The sequence below is a fragment of the Hydra vulgaris genome, chromosome 03 (genome assembly GCF_038396675.1).
Source record: "Hydra vulgaris chromosome 03, alternate assembly HydraT2T_AEP".
NCBI classification, from domain to species: Eukaryota; Metazoa; Cnidaria; class Hydrozoa; order Anthoathecata; family Hydridae; genus Hydra; species Hydra vulgaris.
The window spans coordinates 12,149,760-12,170,000 of record NC_088922.1 but is presented as its reverse complement, the minus strand read 5'-3'; the positions used below and the strand labels follow the sequence as shown (position 1 = coordinate 12,170,000).

General features: G+C 25.6%; 2 protein-coding genes across 2 annotated transcripts in view; both read left to right on the top strand.

Annotated features, from left to right (window-relative positions):
• Positions 1-5,466, top strand: part of LOC101237979 (adhesion G protein-coupled receptor A3) — a 53,825-nt gene extending 48,359 nt beyond the window's left edge. The window contains exon 20 of the mRNA XM_065792360.1: positions 3,818-5,466. Coding sequence (XP_065648432.1) covers positions 3,818-5,345 — 1,528 coding nt within the window. The 3' untranslated portion in view covers positions 5,346-5,466. The remainder of the gene's footprint in view (positions 1-3,817) is intronic.
• A 1,301-nt stretch (positions 5,467-6,767) lies between these two features.
• LOC100209826 (peptide chain release factor 1) lies at positions 6,768-13,549 on the top strand. The gene is made up of 6 exons (XM_065792359.1): positions 6,768-6,928; positions 8,828-8,919; positions 10,544-10,639; positions 12,158-12,508; positions 12,571-12,834; positions 13,110-13,549. Exons 1-6 carry the CDS (start codon positions 6,838-6,840, stop codon positions 13,416-13,418), a joined length of 1,203 nt encoding a protein of 400 aa, XP_065648431.1. The 5' UTR covers positions 6,768-6,837; the 3' UTR covers positions 13,419-13,549.
• The last annotated feature ends 6,692 nt before the right edge of the window (positions 13,550-20,241 follow it).

Sequence of the window (20,241 nt, the reverse complement as noted above, 5' to 3'; positions counted from 1 at the left end):
ACAAGAGTTTAAGAGTATTTTATAACAGCAAGTTTAAGATTTATTAATTTTTTAAATAAACAAAAATAAGCTTCAAAATCTTTGCAATAGGCGTTCATAATTTTTCCCCAAATATAGTTAATTTAAAACATAGTTAATTTAAGTAAATATATACACTGAAATAGTTTCATTACAAACATTGAATAAATGTTTAGATTTGGGCAAGCAATATCTAAGGATCAAGGATTCTTAGATATTGCTTGACATTTGCAAAAAAATTATTTATTATTCCTTATTATTTATTATTCTTATCAGCTTAAAAAAGTATATATATTTTTTATTACTCTTTTAAAAAAAAAAGTAAACTGTAATAGTTTGGCCTGGTTTTAGAAAGTTGTAGTGCATGACACCAGCCACTAACCACCACATAACTATAGTATTTTTATTATTGTTTTTTGCCTTTAAGAAGTACATAGGAGTCTTGTTGGTGTCCAACAACTCTCCTAAATGTTTCCAGTTATCATACAAAACCCACTTTTTCTCACATATTACAATTTAATCTATTTTGGTTGCGCATAAATAAGGAAGAAAAAACCCTACTATTTTGGGCCTCACACAAAGTTAATTTGTTGAGCTTAATAAAATAAAAAATTGCTTGAAATTGCTTCTACACAGTTATTTTAAATTTTGCTGCTTTTCCCTAGAATAATTGAATAAAAATAAAATTTGACAGTACCATCTTGTAGTTCAGAAAATTTGCTATAAAACAGCATTAAAACGCCGTTGTTTATTGAATATTTTGATCAGAAAAATGCTTCAAAAATTACATTACAAAGTAACAAAATGCTCAAAACTTTCATGTCTTGTTTACTTGTTTATTTTAAAAATCTAATTATGTATACTTCAAGCTGAGAAATCATTAAAATTTATAGATGGTTCTAATATTTTTCACAATCTGTGTGTTCGTGTTTGTAGTCACATTTTATTAGTTTCGTGTAATCAATTTTTCAGTTTCAAAATTTTTTTTTTAATTATAATTTGATTACAGTGTAATCAAATCATAAAAATAATCATTTGTAAAAATAATTCCTCTATGTTATTAAGGTAATTTCAATAAATATCTGTTATGGTTTGAAAAAATAAGTTTTATCATTATTTATCCATGTTTGAAGTAGGGTCAAAACAAACTATGCTCTTTTTTCCATTGCAAAACGCTTTATATCCATTTTTTATTCAAATTTAATGAGAATATCATTATGAAAACAACTTTTCACATTTTTATTACTACCTTTTCGTTTTTATTAAAAAATATGGGAGATTTTTAACACCTGGTGTATGGCTTAGGTTCACAGTAGACAATGTAGGAGCTGTCTAGCCTGTAAATTGGTTCAATATTGACCCAAATGATGCTGATTTTAGGTTTAGTATGAACTCATTACAGGTGAACTAAGGTCAACAATGTTCAAATCCTGAACAATGCTTGAATCTTCCTATGATAAATTTAGAATCTCGGGTCATTCTGGAAATTCCAGATTTTTTTGGGATCTTGTTAATGATAAGTTAAAAATTATCTAAAAGGTAAATTATAGAAATAGAAAATCCAATGTATTGTTCCAAGAGTAATTTCAAAACACTATTTTAAAAAAAACCGTCTTTAAAAATTGAAGAAGTTAAGTATACTTATGTAAAATCCATTAAATTTTATTGAGAAACTAATTAAATTTTACGGTTTTTAAAAAAACCACATCTAGACAGGAATGTTTTTTATTATTTTAATAAAAATAAAAACATTCTAAATGTTTTTTTTTTTATTTTTTTTCTGTTTACATACAACTTTTTACAACATATTACAGTGTATCAACTGACAAATATGTAGAACATGCGAGGAGTGCTGCTACATTGACTGATAAATAGGTAGAGCATGTCAGGAGCACATAAGCTGAAGATTTTTGTTTAGGCAGGCAATCAATCAATATATATATATATATATACACATACACACACACACACACACACACACACACACACACACACACACACACACACACACACACACACACACACACAGATATATATATATATACTTGTCATGTCATGTGAGATGTTGCTCCATCTTGTTAAACCGTAACAGGTGTAAGTTGACGTTTTGTTTTTAAAGGTTGGGAAACCATTCATCATGGCCACATAACACTCAGATGTTACCATTACTGCTTGTCTGTTGACTATTTAAACAAATGGAGCCCATCTTAGAGAGATCTTATCCATCTTATGTATCAAAAAAAGCAAAATTGTATAAATATTTCAAAAATAATCATTATTTTATGAAAAATATAGAAAGAAAAAAGTTTAGATAAAATTTTTTATAAAAATGCATATATTTATTTTTAGTTAAAAATGTAATTTTTTAGGCAGTGTAATTTGAAATAATAATTTTTTTATAAAATAAAAATGATTATTTTTTAAATTTTTATAAATTTTGCTTCTTTTGAGACCCAACATAATATAGTCTTGAAGAACTTTTTTATTTGATAATATTAGGGACCTGTCTGGTGTTTTAAGGGACTTGAGTGATCCATAAAAAAGTTTTTTTTTGAAAATTTTTAACTACAGTATTATTTGATTATATAAAACACATTTAGAGGTAGGGAGCAGACATTTTTTTAAAAAGTTGATTTTGGGACACTCTAATATAATGATAATAATAACAATAATCAATATTAATATTAATAATAATAATAATAGTAATATTATAGCATAATAATATATTATATATATATATATATATATATATATATATATATATATATATATATATATATATGTATATATATATATATATATATATATATATATATATATATATATATATATATATATATATATATATATATATATATATGTATATATATATATCAGGGCTCAAATTGATGCAAAAAAATCTATTTTATTGCTGTTTATAACATTAATAGCATAAAAAGTGTTTAAAATAAAACAATGTAAAAAATAAAATTGTTCTAATTAATAAATTAAAACATTATCATCATAAAACTTTAAACATGATATTCGTGCAAAAATAACCCATAGACTAAACGAGTTAGATCAAAGCAAAAAAACATTTTTTTTCTTTTCTTATTAAATTAGTTTTTTAACTTATTGCTTAACTTGCGCACTATAAATATAATTAATTTTTTCATTTTTTAAGTTGGTTTTTAAGTGAAACATAAAATTCTTTTTTTTCTCAAATAGAATTCTTTATAAAAAAAATTCTAAAAAACGACTTACGTATTTATAGAGAATGTTTAATCTTGCTTTAAAATAAGAGGCTTTAATAAAATGAAAGTATAAAAAAATGGTATTATGTTTTTTATAGTCTGTTCAAGATTTCTTGTTAAAAGAATTTTTAGTTAAAAGCTTATTATGTGTTAACAACACATAAGATATAAAAAGAAACATTTGTATAGCTAACTTTCGCGAATCTTTGAGTACAGTGTATTAAGTATGAGTACTGAATATTAAGTAAATTTAATAGTTGAGTAGCTTAACTGTAGTAACTTAACTGGTTATTTTGATTTATTTTGTAGGTAAATTTACTGTGATATACTTTAAATCAAACTAAGTTTAACTTTAGAATAGAAGTAGGTTGTTACTGGTATCCATGCAGAGATTTAAAGTAATTTAAATTTGAAAGTTCTTTTTGTTGAATGAAAATCTTCATGCAAGAGAGCAAATGATCATACTTCTATTTTAAAGATAAATGTGTGTGTGTGTGTGTGTATATATATATATAATTATTTTAATTTAAAAAAATACCAAATATAAACTTATTTTTATTTTATAGTTGTTGGTTGGCTCCAAATATATCCATTGGTGCTTTTGTGTGTCCAGCAGTTTTTTTTTTGTTGGGTGATCTTTTCATATTATGTTATTTGCATGCTGTCATTAATAAACTATATCCAGTTTTAAATGAACCTGTTAAAGAAAATCCTTCAGTTACTCGATATAAAAACAAAGTCGAAAATCACACACACACAAAACCCTCAATATTAGAATATGAGTTTCCAAACAGAAATGAACTTATAAGTTTGCTTCATGGAAATCTTTTGTTGCTCTTATTCTTTTGTCTATTAATTGTTTTCACAAAGATGATTTTCATTTATAAAGATACTACATCCGGGTATTTGTATTATATATTCAGTTATGCTTCTGCTATTTCCAATGTTATTTTAGGTTTAGTAACAGTTTGTTTTTATTGCTTACCAAGAGGTGATATGCGTAATAGAATTAAAAAAATATTAAGATGTTTCCATTGGAAGAAAGAAGAGTTAACAATACACACATGTCCTAACTTAGGTGAAAGTTTAGAAAATAACGACAAATCAAATGAACTGTTGGATGCTGGTTCGGAATCTCATGGAGTTTTTGGGCTCAGTGATATTGTTAGTTCAGAATCATCTTATCCAATTGTATGTGCTGCTGTAGCAGATCATTGCTCCAATATTGAGATGGATAGTAAAAGAGCATTTAATCAAGTAAATCAAAGGTTGAATCCAACTCCATCAGAAGTAAGTGGTCACACCTCCATTGGTGAATGTTCATTAAATTCAAGGCCTTGTCAAAAAAATACTAATAATCCTAAAAGTTCTGACATTCCTGAAAATTTACGTAATTTTGTTCCTGAAAACTGGCGTCCAGTAAGACGTAGAGTAAAAAAAGGTACTTTATTTTATCCATATGTAAATACAGATAATTCTATTAAAAGTCCTCCAATGGTACATGCTTCAATGAATCATGGGTTGACAGTGCATGGATCGAATACAAGTTCTGTCACAAGTACCAATATTGGTATAACCTCACTAAATATAAATAAAAAACAAGCAGCAAAAAATTTAGCAATGTATAATGACTTATTTAATAAACCTAAGTTGGCTTATGAGCCTTACTTTAGTTCTAATGGTTCTACCAATCAACCAATCACACAAAATGCTTTTTATAACAACTATAATGATTTCAACAGGAATATTGATGACAGACTGTATGGTCCCAATTTGTTGTCACCAACTTTTTTTCCTATTCAATATAATAACACTGAAAGTGTAAATCAAATTCCTATGAATTTTTTAAACAGTAACCAAGCAACTAACAATTATAGGAGCATGCTTGTTTGTGAAAATAATTTCTCAGAGCATAGTTCTTCAGAACGTGATAATACTAAAGACCATAAGCTAGCAACAGTTCATGAAATAAATGATACTGTAAATAATAAATCATTAGAAGACACATTACTAAAGAAAGCTCCTATTTTATACATTCCTTTACCACATATAACAAAAAAGCAGTTTGAATTATGTGCAGAAACACAATGTTAAAGTTGTTTATTTATTTAAAACTTTGTAGAGATTTTTTACTATTTTATTTTTATATAAGACGTTTTATACTATTTGATAAAACATAGAAAAGTGAAAATATTAAAAATATTGAGTTGAACTATTTTGTTGTCTTATTTTTAAATTCGTTTTAAAATTTATTCCATTCATGAGTTTTGTCTTCAGAATTTCTTTCATTATTTACTCCAAAAATAGCTAAAGGTTAAAAGTCTTAATTTTAAAAAATTCTTTTTTTTGCCGTAATAAGTTGATTTCATAAATAATTACATTCTATCTACACCCTAATTTGCCAGTTGATATATGTACACCTGCTACACATATATGTCAGTAATAGCTTATCCAGCATTTCTAAGTAAGTGCATATATAATATTAGTAATAAGCTATAACTTGATACTGCAAGTTACAGTATTATTCATTATTCTTTTCATTTACTAAATCATATTTTATCTCAGAAGGTTAGGTTCCAAAAAGATTTTTAGGCATTCTTTAACATAATCATTTTAAGTCAACATTTCTAAATTTCATCTTTAATACGTTGTTCTGATCTTGTTACCTCTACCAAGAAAAAATCAGAGCATTTTGCAAAGAACTTTTCCTTTAACTTAAATCTAATGACCACACTCGTCCAGAGAAACAGGTTAATCCATTGGTAGACATCTCTTTTTAAATCCAATGAGCACACTCTTCTTTTCCAGAAAAACAGGTTAGAGTTTAGAGTTGAGAGTGGATTGAATATGAAATTTTGAAAAATTTTCCTAGTGGTTCTTTGAAGAAGGTGGATTTTTTTATTTTTTTTAAACTGAAGGTTTTAGTTTAGGAATGTAATCTAATAATTTAAATAAAAAGCCCTATGTATAAATGCATGTTTTGGTGAGCAGTCTGACATACTAAAAGAAAGGGGTGCATACATTGACTGACTAATTAGCGAGGAAATGCATGGAGTGCATTGACTAAGAGTTTGGGTTGAGGCAGCAATCATTTTTTTCATTATTCTTTGTTTTTTTTCCTTTGTTTTTCTTATATTTTATTATATATGTTTATATATTATAGTATATATAGTATTATAAATTTGTCAGCAAATGTATATATATATATATTTATATATACATGCTGTAGTACAAACAAATTTATATATATATATATGTATATATATATATATATATATATATATATATATATATATATATATATTTATTTAAATTCAAGAAATAACTGAATATAGTTGATATTTCCAGTTTTGTGCCTCAACCTTAACTTTTAAAGCCAATCTTTAGTTGATATATGTACTGAGGCCTGTGTTTACAGCTATTTTCACAGTAACTGACTTTAATAGTGTTTTAATCTTTTACAATCTATTGTTTTAATTTTATATTTTTCAATAATCATGTTTCTATTATCTTAGAAAAAGAAGAAAATCTTTTAGAAAATTTATAAAACTTTTTTGAAAATGAAATAGCATTATATGAATGAAAAATGAAAAGTATGAAAGTTCTATCTTCATTTTCATCTTCACTGTGCTGCTCATGTTCAACAACATTTAAAGCATCTAAAAGAATTTTATTAGGTATAAAAAAGGTTATTCTTTTTTCTTTTATTTTTTTTTGTATAATAATGTTATAATTTTTTTATACTGTATTGTATTTATTATATATTTATTATTATATTCTATTATTGTTTATCATTATATATTTCTCATGTAACATTACTTATTTCTCATTATAATATATTTATTATCATATTATAATTGTTAATTTTTATTTATATTTATTTACTATTGTGTTATATTAGTTTTTGTTTGTCATTTATTTTGATAGTTGTTAATTTTAAAAAATCCTAAAAATATCTATCAGAGGACTAGACCGTGCTGTCAAGCTCAAGTGAAATAAGGAAAAAATTAAGAAGAGAGAAAGAATAAAAAAATTGAAAAGATATGTTGAACACTTATTCAGAATAAAAAAAGGAAGTAAAGTGTTTAATAATAAGTAATTATAGAATGTAAGTAACGAGGCTCTATTGCAGCCTTGTAAGCAACGAGGCTGCAATAGAACGATTAACTCAGACTCTTAAGAGAAAATTATGACCAATGCGTAAAATCTAAAAGTAACTTATAAAAAAATATGAATTATTTTATGCTTTTAGTAGTAATTAAACCATTAGCTTATAGTTTACCAGGTCAAAGTTCTACTTGATTGTGCTATATATGTTGACAAATTAAATAAAATATTAGTAAATATAAGAAAATAAAATGACTCAAAAAAAATGAAAAAAGGCAAAATGTAAAAACAAAACAAAGACAAAGTACCTAAATATGCATATGTATATATATTTACTATTGCATTATATTAGTTATTGTTTATCAGTCATTATGGTAGTTGGTAATGTTTATTCATTGTTCACAAGTTCAAATTGATGATATATAGTAATGTCTTAATGTTTGTGTATGTGTGTTAAACTTCCTAAAAATAAATATTTGAATATGTAAACTCCTTAAAAAGTTCTCAATTCTTCCTTTGATTATTTTAGCTTTAATAACTTAATATTTTAGTTTTATAAGAAATTCTATTTCTTATAAAACTAAAATAAAGTATAAATCATAAAATAAAAGTTGATAAAATATAACTTAAACTAAAGTTTAGCTCTCCATAATTACTTTTAACTCTCAATGAATTTTTTCTATTCTTCAGACATCTTTCTTTACTGAAAACATTCAGGTCACGTGGTGCAATGGTCTATATATAACAATGGTGTATCTAATGTTGCAACTGATAATTTTGTTTGGCAATGTTTGGCTTTGCTGTGGCTTGGGTTTCTAAAGATTGAGCTGTTGAGCTAAACTTTTGTAGTAAAATGTAGGCATAATGGTCCATTTGTGTCAATCCTATAGAAATTTTATACTCTTCTGCCTAAATATAACAGAAATCATTAAATCCTGCTTATCTTTTGATTCTTCTTTCACTTTAAAAATTAAGTAAGTCCTATCTATATGGTTGGTTACTTTATTAGTTTATTCATTTTTGGTGTCTGAGCAAACCAATGCAATTTTATGAACACCCCTAAGTTGGGTACTTAGCTTAATTAAAGGTAGGAGTTGGATGATTATAAAAAACTCTTTAAATCTGTAAGAAGAATTGGCAAAATAATTATATATTTATTATCATTAGTTATATTTTTTGTAATGTAATAGTTGTAATGGTTTTAATTAGCTTGATGATTCAATTTTTTTTATTAGTTTTATCAGTCAGCTTCTTGAATAAATGAAATAAAAATACATAAATGAAAAACTTTTAATTTAATTTTTAAATTATTTTTAATTCTTACTTATATGTTATGTTAACATGTTTAACTTGTAGTGTTTAAAATTTATATATATATATATATATATATATATATATATATATATATATATATATATATATATATATATATATATATATATATATATTATTATACTTATTTTAACAAGTACGTAAACATTGGAATGCTGCAACAGAAAATTTTATTGAAGATGTAATGTTTAAGTATAAACAGATAAATGAAAAACTTCTTGACTCTAAGGTAGTAAAAAAAATTTTTTAATTTTTTTTTATAAGTATAATTTACATTTTTCATAAATATGATTTTTATTTTTCACATTCAAATATTATTTAAGTTTATGTTATTTTTTTATTAGTTATAATATAATTTTTTTTTTGGCTCATCTCTCAGACAACTCATTACAGTTATAATTATAAATAATATATTAATTTTCTTTTTTTCTGATTGTGCAACTTCAGACTTTTTTGAAATTTAGATTTTTGTCTTTAGCATTTAAATTCTGCAATCTGTATCACTCTCTATGTGCAACCAATGCACCACTGCCAATGTGCTGACTAATTAGGGAGAAAAAACTATTGCACAATCAACTCAAACAAATGCACAATGATACACTTCAACAGTTAATTAATTTTATCCTTAATATAAAGAGTGTTTTTTTTAACAGATGGGAATAATTTTGTCACCATTTTTACAGAAAAGAGAGGGCTTAATTTTTTTCAACCTAAACTATTTTCTATAAATTTATTGAAAGCAAAAGTACGAAAATAAGCATCAAAGTTTAATTTTATCTTTTTTTTTGTATAAAATTCATAGCAACAAAGATAATTTTTTAATCGTGTTATAACAGATGTTGCCAAAATATTAATTGTGTCATCAAAAGAGTGTTACATCATCAATAGTATGCATACAAATTACAATAGAGTAAGGATAGCCCATTAAAGCATTAAGGTCAGCTATTGAAATTAGCCATAGGTGGATGCTTAATACATCAACTGAGGTTTTAGTTAGGCTAGGCAGTTTGTATATTTGTAAGACAAAAATAATGGGGGGTAGTTTTTTTATATATATATATATTTGTTTTCTTGAATATTCACTTTTTTTTTCATTGACTCCAAAAATTGTCAAAGTCCAAAATCCCAAACTTAACTTGTTATTTTTTTTATATATGACATCTTCTATCCAATCCTTTCCATTATTTCGTAATGAGCTCTAATACTCAGTTTACGGGTTCTGAGGGCAGCTTTCAAAGAGGCTGATTCCATCAACAGTGAAAATCAGAGTATTAACAATGTCGTAGGAACCCTGTGTCAAGATTCAGGTTGATTAGCAAAAATATGCCTTTTGTTAAGATAAAGGAACCCCTTTGTCAAGATTTAAAAGAATAAACTGACTTTTTCCTTTGTCCATCTGCAAAGCTATTCAGATTGATTGTTAAAGACTTTTTTTAATGCTTCTTATATGTAGTCCCTTACATAATTCAGGTAGGTTTGGATGCCTTTTTTCTTTCTTGTTAGTTTCATTGCCCTAATATAAAACCCTCAGTTGATGTATTTACACCAAATAGTTATATCAGTATGATGTCATCAACAGTGTTTATGTGATGTGAAGTGTGCAAAAATATTTGTTTGTTTATGTGTGCTTTTGAATTGTATCAATTTGGTTTTACAGTTTAATTAGTTAGAATTACAATTGCTTTTATAAATTTTAACTTTATAATACTTTATAAAGATAAATTTTATAAAAATTTATAAAGATAAAATGTCTTTATAAATTTTAAGTTATTTGATATACTTCAAATAGTTTTTTAGATATTTTGACATGAATTAAATACTTTTACTTTTTAGAATTAAATTCTATTTTTCAGAACTTAACACCAACTGAAATAAAAAATTACTCAAGTGAATGTCATAGGATGAAGCCAGCTGTAGAAATATACAATTTGCTACTCAAGAAAAGAGAAGTACTGACTGATTGATATTCATAAAATGTTTATTTTTGTTTAAAATGTGTCTGATTGTGTAACATTTCTTGTTTCTTATAAAACATACTAAAATAGTTCAGATTATTTTATATGGTTTGGGGAGAGGTATTGGGGGAGTAGGGCACAATGGTACACTTTTGGTTTGTTTATTTTTTAATTTTTTTGTTTTTGTTTTTTAAAAGGTTATTTTTAAGTAATATTAATCAAATTCAAAATTTATACATTGTAGATAAAATATATAATTTCAAAAATAAATTCATAAATTAACAATTGTAACGGAATAAAATTGTAAGAATATATAAAGTAAAGTTTGAAATTTGTGTTCAGGTACTGTAACCATGTGGTACCTCATTATAACCTATAAACAACATAAAAAAATTCAATATTTATCTCAAAAAAGTAACAAATCATATCACAAATGAGTAACGGTTAACCATTATTAAGTAACATCTAACTGTCCAAATCTCAAAATAGTAAGCAAAAGTCTAAACCATTGAAGTAGGTTACACATTTAAAGCATGTAATTGGATCATCGATCCTTTTATTTCTTTAAAAGCTTCATCATTTTTCATATGAACAAACATTTTTCTTCTAACATTGATCAGTTGTTTTGCAAATGAAATGTCTATATCTTTGCAAATAGGTTGGTAACATGTATAAGTTAACATCTTTTGCAGAAATATTATTAGAAAAACAAATGAATACATTTTTTATCAAAACTGACTGGTCTATAGTTTTTTCATCCATTGGTACTCGTGTTTTGCTTTCCTTTGAACATTATTATCATCATTAATATCGTCATCATTAGCATAATTGTTATTTTTTATGTTTCTATTTTAAGAGTTCTTCTTCATCCAATAAATCATGTCTCCGTTAGTTACAAATTTTATTACATCAGCAATTGTATATTTCATTCTCTATACCATACATATAATATGGTATCTTTAAACGATGAAGTAATCTGTAAGCTGTAAAATACTGTAAAAAATAGTTACACTTATTAACTCAAATTAAAAAGAAAATATAGTAAATGAAATTAATCATTAGATCATAATCATAAATTCAACTCGTTTTAGCCATTGATGTGACATCGTTTATATTTAAAGATTAATTTAATACACAAAATACTGATTACTTCCTAACTAAAATACCCTCAAATATTAGATTTAATTAGTTTTTTTATTATGATTTCCTAAAGTATTTTATAATTGTTTTAACTTGACATGAAATTAAAAAATAAAAAGATATTTGGGTTTCCACATTTTTCCTCTACTGCAAAAATAAACTTTGTGTTTTACTTCTTGCAAAGTATATTCTACCATTACAAATAGTTTGCATGTGTACACTATGATGTTAAATAAAAAACCTCAGCACTTTCCCCTTTAAGGCTTTACTGTGCTATAAAGGCACTCTTATAGTTATATATCTTTTATTAAAACTAATAATTTTTGCAACAATTGCTTGTTACAAATGTTTACATTTAAAATATTATTTTAGGAGATTCTTGAATTGGCAGCTTTAGGTATTGACAACAAAGAAATGAAAGAGTTTGTTCAGGAAGAAATAAGCACTTGTCAAGTTTGTATCGCTGATCTTGAATTGCGTTTGCTTGATTCTATTATACCAAAAGACAAAGATGATAGCAATAATGCGATTATGGAAATTCGCGCTGGAACAGGAGGTCGAGAGGCTGCCATTTTTGCTGCTGAAATGTTATCTATGTATGATAAATATTCCTCGAGTAATCAATGGAAATTTGAGATACTAGATGAAAGTGAAAGCACTGACGGAGGTTTAAAAGAAGTCTCAGTTAATATAGTTGGTTCAGATGTATTTGGAAAACTCAAGGTATTAAATTAATACTTTTCAACAAATAATAAATGCTGGATGTAATTTTGATTTTTTTTTAGCACGAAGTTGGAGTTCATCGTGTACAAAGAGTCCCTATAACAGAATCCTTAGGCCGCGTTCACACATCGACTGTTACTGTTGCTGTTCTTCCGCAACCTGAAAGTATTGACGTTGTGCTAAATATGAAAGACGTAAAAGTAGACACGTTTCGATCATCTGGTGCTGGTGGACAACATGTAAACACTACAGATAGTGCAGTTCGCCTAACCCATATACCATCTGGTCTTGTCGTTGCTGTGCAAAGTCAAAGATCCCAAATAGAGGTTTTATTTCTTATATTTCGACAATGAAGCGTTTATATATATATATATATATATATATATATATATATATATATATATATATATATATATATACATATATATATATATATATATATATATATATATGTATGTATGTATGTATATATGTATATGTATATATATGTATATATATATATATATATATATATATATATATATATATATATATGTATGTATGTATATATATATATATAAATATATATATATATATGCAATTTGCTGAAGTTTCTTTATAGAACAAATCACGTGCTTTAAAAATACTATCTGCTCAGCTTTACGATTTTGAGAGAACTCGAGTTGTACAAGAACGAGTTGAGTTACGAAGAACACAAATTGGCTCAGGACATCGTTCTGAAAGAATTCGCACGTACAACTTTCCACAAGATCGCATTACTGATCATAGAATAGGGGAGACATTAAGCGGACTAAGCGACTTTATGCTTGGGGGATCAACCTTTCATAAATTAGTAGATATGCTGCGTTCTCACGAAAAACTTTTAAGCTTGGGAAATATTACTGACATGAAACCTAGCATTAGAATTTAGTAATTTTTATATTTTTATCATTTGTGCAATGATAGAATAAAGGTATTGCGAATTAATAATAATTAATAATATTTATTAGCATTAATAATAGAGTGAATATTAAAAAAAAAAATCCAAACAAAAGAATTTAATTTCATAGTTTTTTGTCACCAAAATCTGTTTGTTAAAGCATCTTTAGCTAAAGATGTTTCTTTTTTTATTATTTTTTCGAAATTTTATTTTTTTATTATTATTTTGTTTCAAAAAAATAACAAATAGTTGCCACTAAAACTCAACTTTTAAAATAATAAATAGTTGCCAATAAAACTTAACTTTTAAAATAACAAATAGTTGCCACTAAAACTCAACTTTTAAAATAACAAATAGTTGCCACTAAAACTCAACTTTTAAAATAACAAATAGTTGCCACTAAAACTCAAATTTTAAAATAACAAATAGTTGCCACTAAAACTCAAATTTTAAAATATTAGAACTTTGTTTTGTAAAAAGAATTAAAGCACTAAAAAAAATTGTCAGCTTTTGGCTTTTTTATTTGTTTTTGACTTTTTTGACTTAAACAAAATAATTCAAAATTTTCTCGAGTTTTCTAATAAACGCACAGATTTGACGATTTACGCTGAATTTCAATAATTTCTCCTTTTTATCAAAAATAATCTGAAAATTTATATTTTCGATAATATCAATTCACATTAACTCATAAACTCATTTATAAGTCTTTAATTTTATTTGTATTTAATGGGTTGGTATTTTAATACTTTAAGCGAATGTTTTTAACTTATTAACAATGAATATTTGGGCCAAATTTCAAGTTTTTTTGTTAAATAGTTTCTAAGTTATTTGGTTTAGAAGGTATACTTAAATTGCATCAAATTTAGATAAATATTGTATTAAAGAAGGACATTGCCATCAAAAATTAAGCTTTGGCGTTTTAAATATGAAAAACCAAAAAAATGTAATATAATAAGTTTAATGAACTTTTTATAGGAACCACGTTATAAGTTATAAGTTATGTTATAAGTTATATGTTATAAGTTATATGTTCAATGTTATAAGTTATATGTTATATGTTATAAGTTATATGTTAAAAGTTATATGTTATAAGTTGTATGTTATATGTTATAAGTTATATGTTGTATGTTATAAGTTATATGTTAAATGTTATAAGTTATATGTTATATGTTATAAGTTATATGTTAAAAGTTATATGTTATATGTTATATGTTATAAATTATATGTTATAAGTTATATGTTAAAAGTTATATGTTATAAGTTGTATGTTATAAGTTATATGTTATATGTTATAAGTTATATGTTATAAGTTATATGTTGTATGTTATAAGTTATATGTTAAATGTTATAAGTTATATGTTATAAGTTATATGTTATAAGTTATATGTTAAAAGTTATATGTTATAAGTTGTATGTTATATGTTATAAATTATATGTTATAAGTTATATGTTATAAGTTATATGTTGTATGTTAAAAGTTATATGTTAAATGTTATAAGTTATATGTTATAAGTTATATGTTATAAGTTATATGTTATAAGTTATATGTTATAAGTTATATGTTAAAAGTTATATGTTATAAGTTGTATGTTATATGTTATAAGTTATATGTTGTATGTTATAAGTTATATGTTAAATGTTATAAGTTATATGTTATAAGTTATATGTTTTAAGTTATATGTTATAAGTTATATGTTAAAAGTTATATGTTATATGTTATATGTTATAAATTATATGTTATAAGTTATATGTTATAAGTTATATGTTGTATGTTAAAAGTTATATGTTAAATGTTATAAGTTATAAGTTATATGTTATAAGTTATATGCTATAAGTTATATGTTATAAGTTATATGTTATAAGTTATATGTTAAAAGTTATATGCTATATGTTATAAATTATATGTTATAAATTATATGTTATAAGTTATATGTTATAAGTTATATGTTATAGTTATATGTTATAAGTTATATGGCAAGCGAAACGGATATTACGCCATTTGTTCATTACCGCAAACAAAGTCAACGAATATAACAAATCATTTTGGGTTATAATTAATAACTCCGATAAAATAAAAATTTTCAACACTGATCTAAGGCACGAAAATATGATTGTAAAGCCTTCTATGACAAAGCGCTTTTAAAAATACTGATCAAAATCTAGTATCCAACGGTTACTAGGATAAAAATTGTTAATTCAAATAGCGTAAAAGATAAAAATAAATCTTCAACTTTCAATATATTTACTTTTAACTGTCAGGCACTTAAGTCAAACATTAAGTTTACGAAGTTATTTATACGTTCTTATAACAAAACGTTTTTATATGAACATTGGTTAACTAAACTTAAATATTCCATTGTAAGAGATATATCTAAAAATATGCACTCAGTGTATTTCGACCAGTCAAATAAGATGAAAAAGGTTGACCATTTGGCAGAAATGCGTTGTTTTTACAAAAAAAACAGTTTCAGAATATTCGAGTAATTTACGAGGATGACCATATATTGGTAACAAATTTCAAAAAAATGAACTTAATATTATAGTTATTGGAATATATTTCTCCTCATCGTGGAACAACCTCTCCTCACTGGAGGCATACTAAAGTCAACCCGATACTATTAAAGGACTACTTAATAGTTACAAAAGTAATGGCAATATTATTATAACTGGCGATATTATAATCTTTTCCACTCCAAATATAATATTTTTTCAATTTTAATTTTGCTGCTGGCAAATTTTATTATTTTGAGCCAACTTGCAAAAGTTTTTTAATGAATCATATTATGATTCACTAAAAACTTTTGCAAAACCGTCAAAGTTGGCTCAAAATAATAACATTTGCAAGTAGTGTGTTAAAATTGAATAGCTGAAAAATAGTGAACCAAAAAACTTTTGGAATGTTTTCAGATGTTTAAACAAAGATACAAGTTCTAGATTATTTACCATAATTCAATGTATACCGTTGGATTATATACATTGAATCCACGTTGATCCATATACATTGGAACAATGTTGGATTTTGTACAGTGGATCAACGTTGTGTTTGCATCGAGAAAAGACAGTTATACAAATATATATTTGCGTAATATATAAGAACTATTTTTATTCAGATATATCAGTTGCTTATGGAAATACATTTTGCTACATATATATCTATATGTACGTATATACATGTATATGCGTATAAATATAAAATGTTTAATGTGTATATATATATATATATACTAAAATATAAAACAAATAATTCCAATAAAAGTAAAATACAACGTTGTGTCAACGTAAAATGCAACGTTGAATCAACGAAAAATATCACGAAATGCTGACTTAAAGTACAACGTTGGGCCAATGTTGTTTTTTGGTTGTTGGCGTCGCATTTGTAACCAAAATGATATAAAAACAACATATGCGGTTGATGTTGGACCAACGCAAAGCCCAACATTGTTCTAACGTTTTATCAACGTATGTGGGAATTCATTATTTTAGAATTCGCAAACTATTTTGCAAATGTACTAAATATTCAAACATAACACATTGTAATGAAAATTGAAGAGTTCCACCTTGTACAAAACATGATGATGTAACAATAACTGATGTAAATATAATTGAATTAAAATAAATTGTTCTTATTTATGGATCTCACTATGCTAGATTTTAAATGTTTCTTTTAAATAAAGTAAAGCTCTAATATAACATCAAGATAACTTAAATAAAAAAATTATTTTAAAAGAATGTTATTATTAACAATTCACCATAACAAAGTTAATTAATGATATTACTCTCTTAATATAAATATATTTATCTCTTTTTTTCATCTTTTTTTATTTTATTTCAAGTATATAATCATTTTTTTGCAACTGCAGCTGCCTACTTTTTCTTTTTGCAACTGCAGATGATGTAAGCATTTTAGCAATTACTAAGTACTACTTTGTATATTTACGCCAATATAATATAATATTTATAAAAATGGGGCTCGGTGATAAGACACAGTTATGTCTTCTTCTTGCTCCAGCCATTACTTATTTTGTTGTATATGAATGAAAATTGTATTAGTTGTAAAAGGCGAAATAAACAAACATAAATTATGGCTATTTCTAAACTTTTGGTATCTTTGCAGAACATTTGAAATACGCAAAAAGTTATACTTTAACAAAATGACTAATATAGTTTTTTTAACTATTCCATTATGTATGGATGGACATCAAAATCAATATCAACATCAATTATTGTACACCTTGTTAAATCGATAAAAAATATTTAGATAGTCCGAGCAACTATTGCGATATTAGCATTGTACCAATTTTTGCAAATGTTTTTGAGCACCTAACCTTAACTATATGCCCGCTTATTAGAAGCACTCACTCCCTACAATTTGAATTAAATAATAATAACGGCTCAACGCTACATGCTGAATTTCTAATATGTAAAACAGTTAAACATTACAAGAGTAACAATTCAACAGTGTACTAATACTCCTTAGATGCAAAAAAAAACTTTGATAGCTGTTACTAGGATATCCTATTTAAAAAATTATATTTTGAAAAAAAGTTACCACTTTATATAGCTAACACTATCTATTTGTTATACAACAATAGAAGTGCGTCAGTTTCGTATTAAGGCTGCAAATCAAGTTTTTTGGTCTAAAGAAAGAAGTAAGACAAGCTTCAATTCTTACACCTCACCTCTATAGCATCTACGCTAAAAGCTTTCTCGAAACCTTTAAAAAGCAAAGGATTGTTGGCACATCTAAATATGGTAACTTTACTGGTTTTATAGCATATGCGGATGAATTTATGCATTTAGGCTTTTCCTTCTCAGATCTCAAAAAGCTTATGAAAACGTGCAGTGCTCCCATTGGTCTAAATTGTATTAAATTGAATGCCATAAAGACTGAATTCTTGATTGCGTGTAAAGCCTATATACAAAGCAATAACCATTTCTGGTAAAAAAAAAAAAAAAAAAAATCTTCAGAATAAATTTAAACACCTGGGATTCACATGGGATAACAAACATTCAGTTTTTGCATCATTCGGGCGTTCAAATGCAGATGAAAAAAACTTAAACTTTAGAGCCGTTGCACAAACTCTTATTCAGTCTGGAATCCGGATTGCCCACCAGAGTTTTATTTCCTATATATATAATTCGTTGGTAGTGGTAGTTTTATCATTAATACGTCACTATTCTTAACTTAACTGTAAGAATAGTGACGTATTAATGATAAAATTGCAAGGAGCGCGCTAAAATCACTTTTGAATATTTTAAATTACAGTAAGAACTAGGGCGTACCGGAATGGAATTTTTGAATTCCTACGAGAACCGTATTTGTCGGAATTGTTAATAAAATACCGGCCAGAACAAGAATTATATTTATGTCATTTTTTACCTTCAAGATTAAAAGTGAAAGCTTGTACTTCCGTATCGTGGCTATATAACATAAATTTATAACCTATTTTTTATATATATAACCTATTTCATTAATTCGATTCCTGTTTTATTTAAATCTAGTATGTTGTTTTTATTTGTTTCTTATAACTTTATTTATTGAAAGCTTTAACCTGCATAATATTTATATTTAAAATTATTTCTTTGTTTTCTATTTTTCCATTTAGTTTAAAACTGAAATATTTACAATATTAGGCATACTTTTTAATTATTTAAAATCTAAGTAAGATTTAAGATAAGACTATTTTCATAGGCAGGTAACACTTTTAATGAAAAAAGAGTTTGTCGCTCAAAACTGGATACCAACTCTTTTTGCACAACATTATTTCTAAACTTCTAGAAATCTTTACATAAATGATTACTGCAAATAAAATTGCATTGTATTTGTTAAGAAATTTTTTATTTTTTACCTAGGTTTACTTATAGTTCTTCGTGGCCCTGTAGGACAATGATTTTTTGATTTAATTTACACAGTCTGTGTCACATGTCTCAAAAGAAAAGGTAAAAAAAATTCCGGCATTCCGGCCTGAAACATTGTAAATGATTTATTCTGGGAATTTCTATTCTTGATGGTTCCTAATTCCAAAACCTTTTCACTGAGTTTAAAGCTTTTTCGTGACCATGCAAGCAGCTACATAGCTTAAGAAGATGTAAGAGATGAATCAATAAATGTCGAGTAGTGAGTCTATTCTCTCTTGTAGAAGAATAAATGCAAAAGAGCTAGTATTACTCTGAATTCTATCTTGTACTATTTAATTTTGATATTTTTCAAAACTTAACATTAGGAAATACTCCAGATTCTTTACAACGGCGGAATACCCGTGTTTATAAATATATATAATGAAATAAAAATTTCAAACCATCACGCTATACTGCTATTTCAGTAATCACTTCTTTACCATTCTTGAAATTCTTTATGAGCTGTTTGTAATTCTTTACAATTTCTGGTATAAACGAATATTCAATATTGGGCAAGATGTTGTTACAGAGGACACGATCAAGAACATAATGTTGACATCCAATAAATTGTTATTCTTCCAATTGCTTTTCTTTAAAATGTCTTTGTAACTGGCTAACAATCCGATTCCGCCTTACAGTGTTTATTTTTGTAGTATCCACTACAATCATTTTTATAATCTTCCGTAAACTATATTCATCGGTTGAACAGCTGTTATACTTTTAACAACAATATATGCTTTTTCAATGGTAGATCTAGTGCTTGTAACTTAACTTCTCTTTGCTTATTCTTCAACACTAACACTTGATATTCTTGGTAACTAATACGTTAGCTTTATAAATCTAGTGTTTTTTTCATTTTTTTTTTTAAGTTTAACAGCTTCTTAAATAGTTGATCTGATTATACCAGGCCATGAAA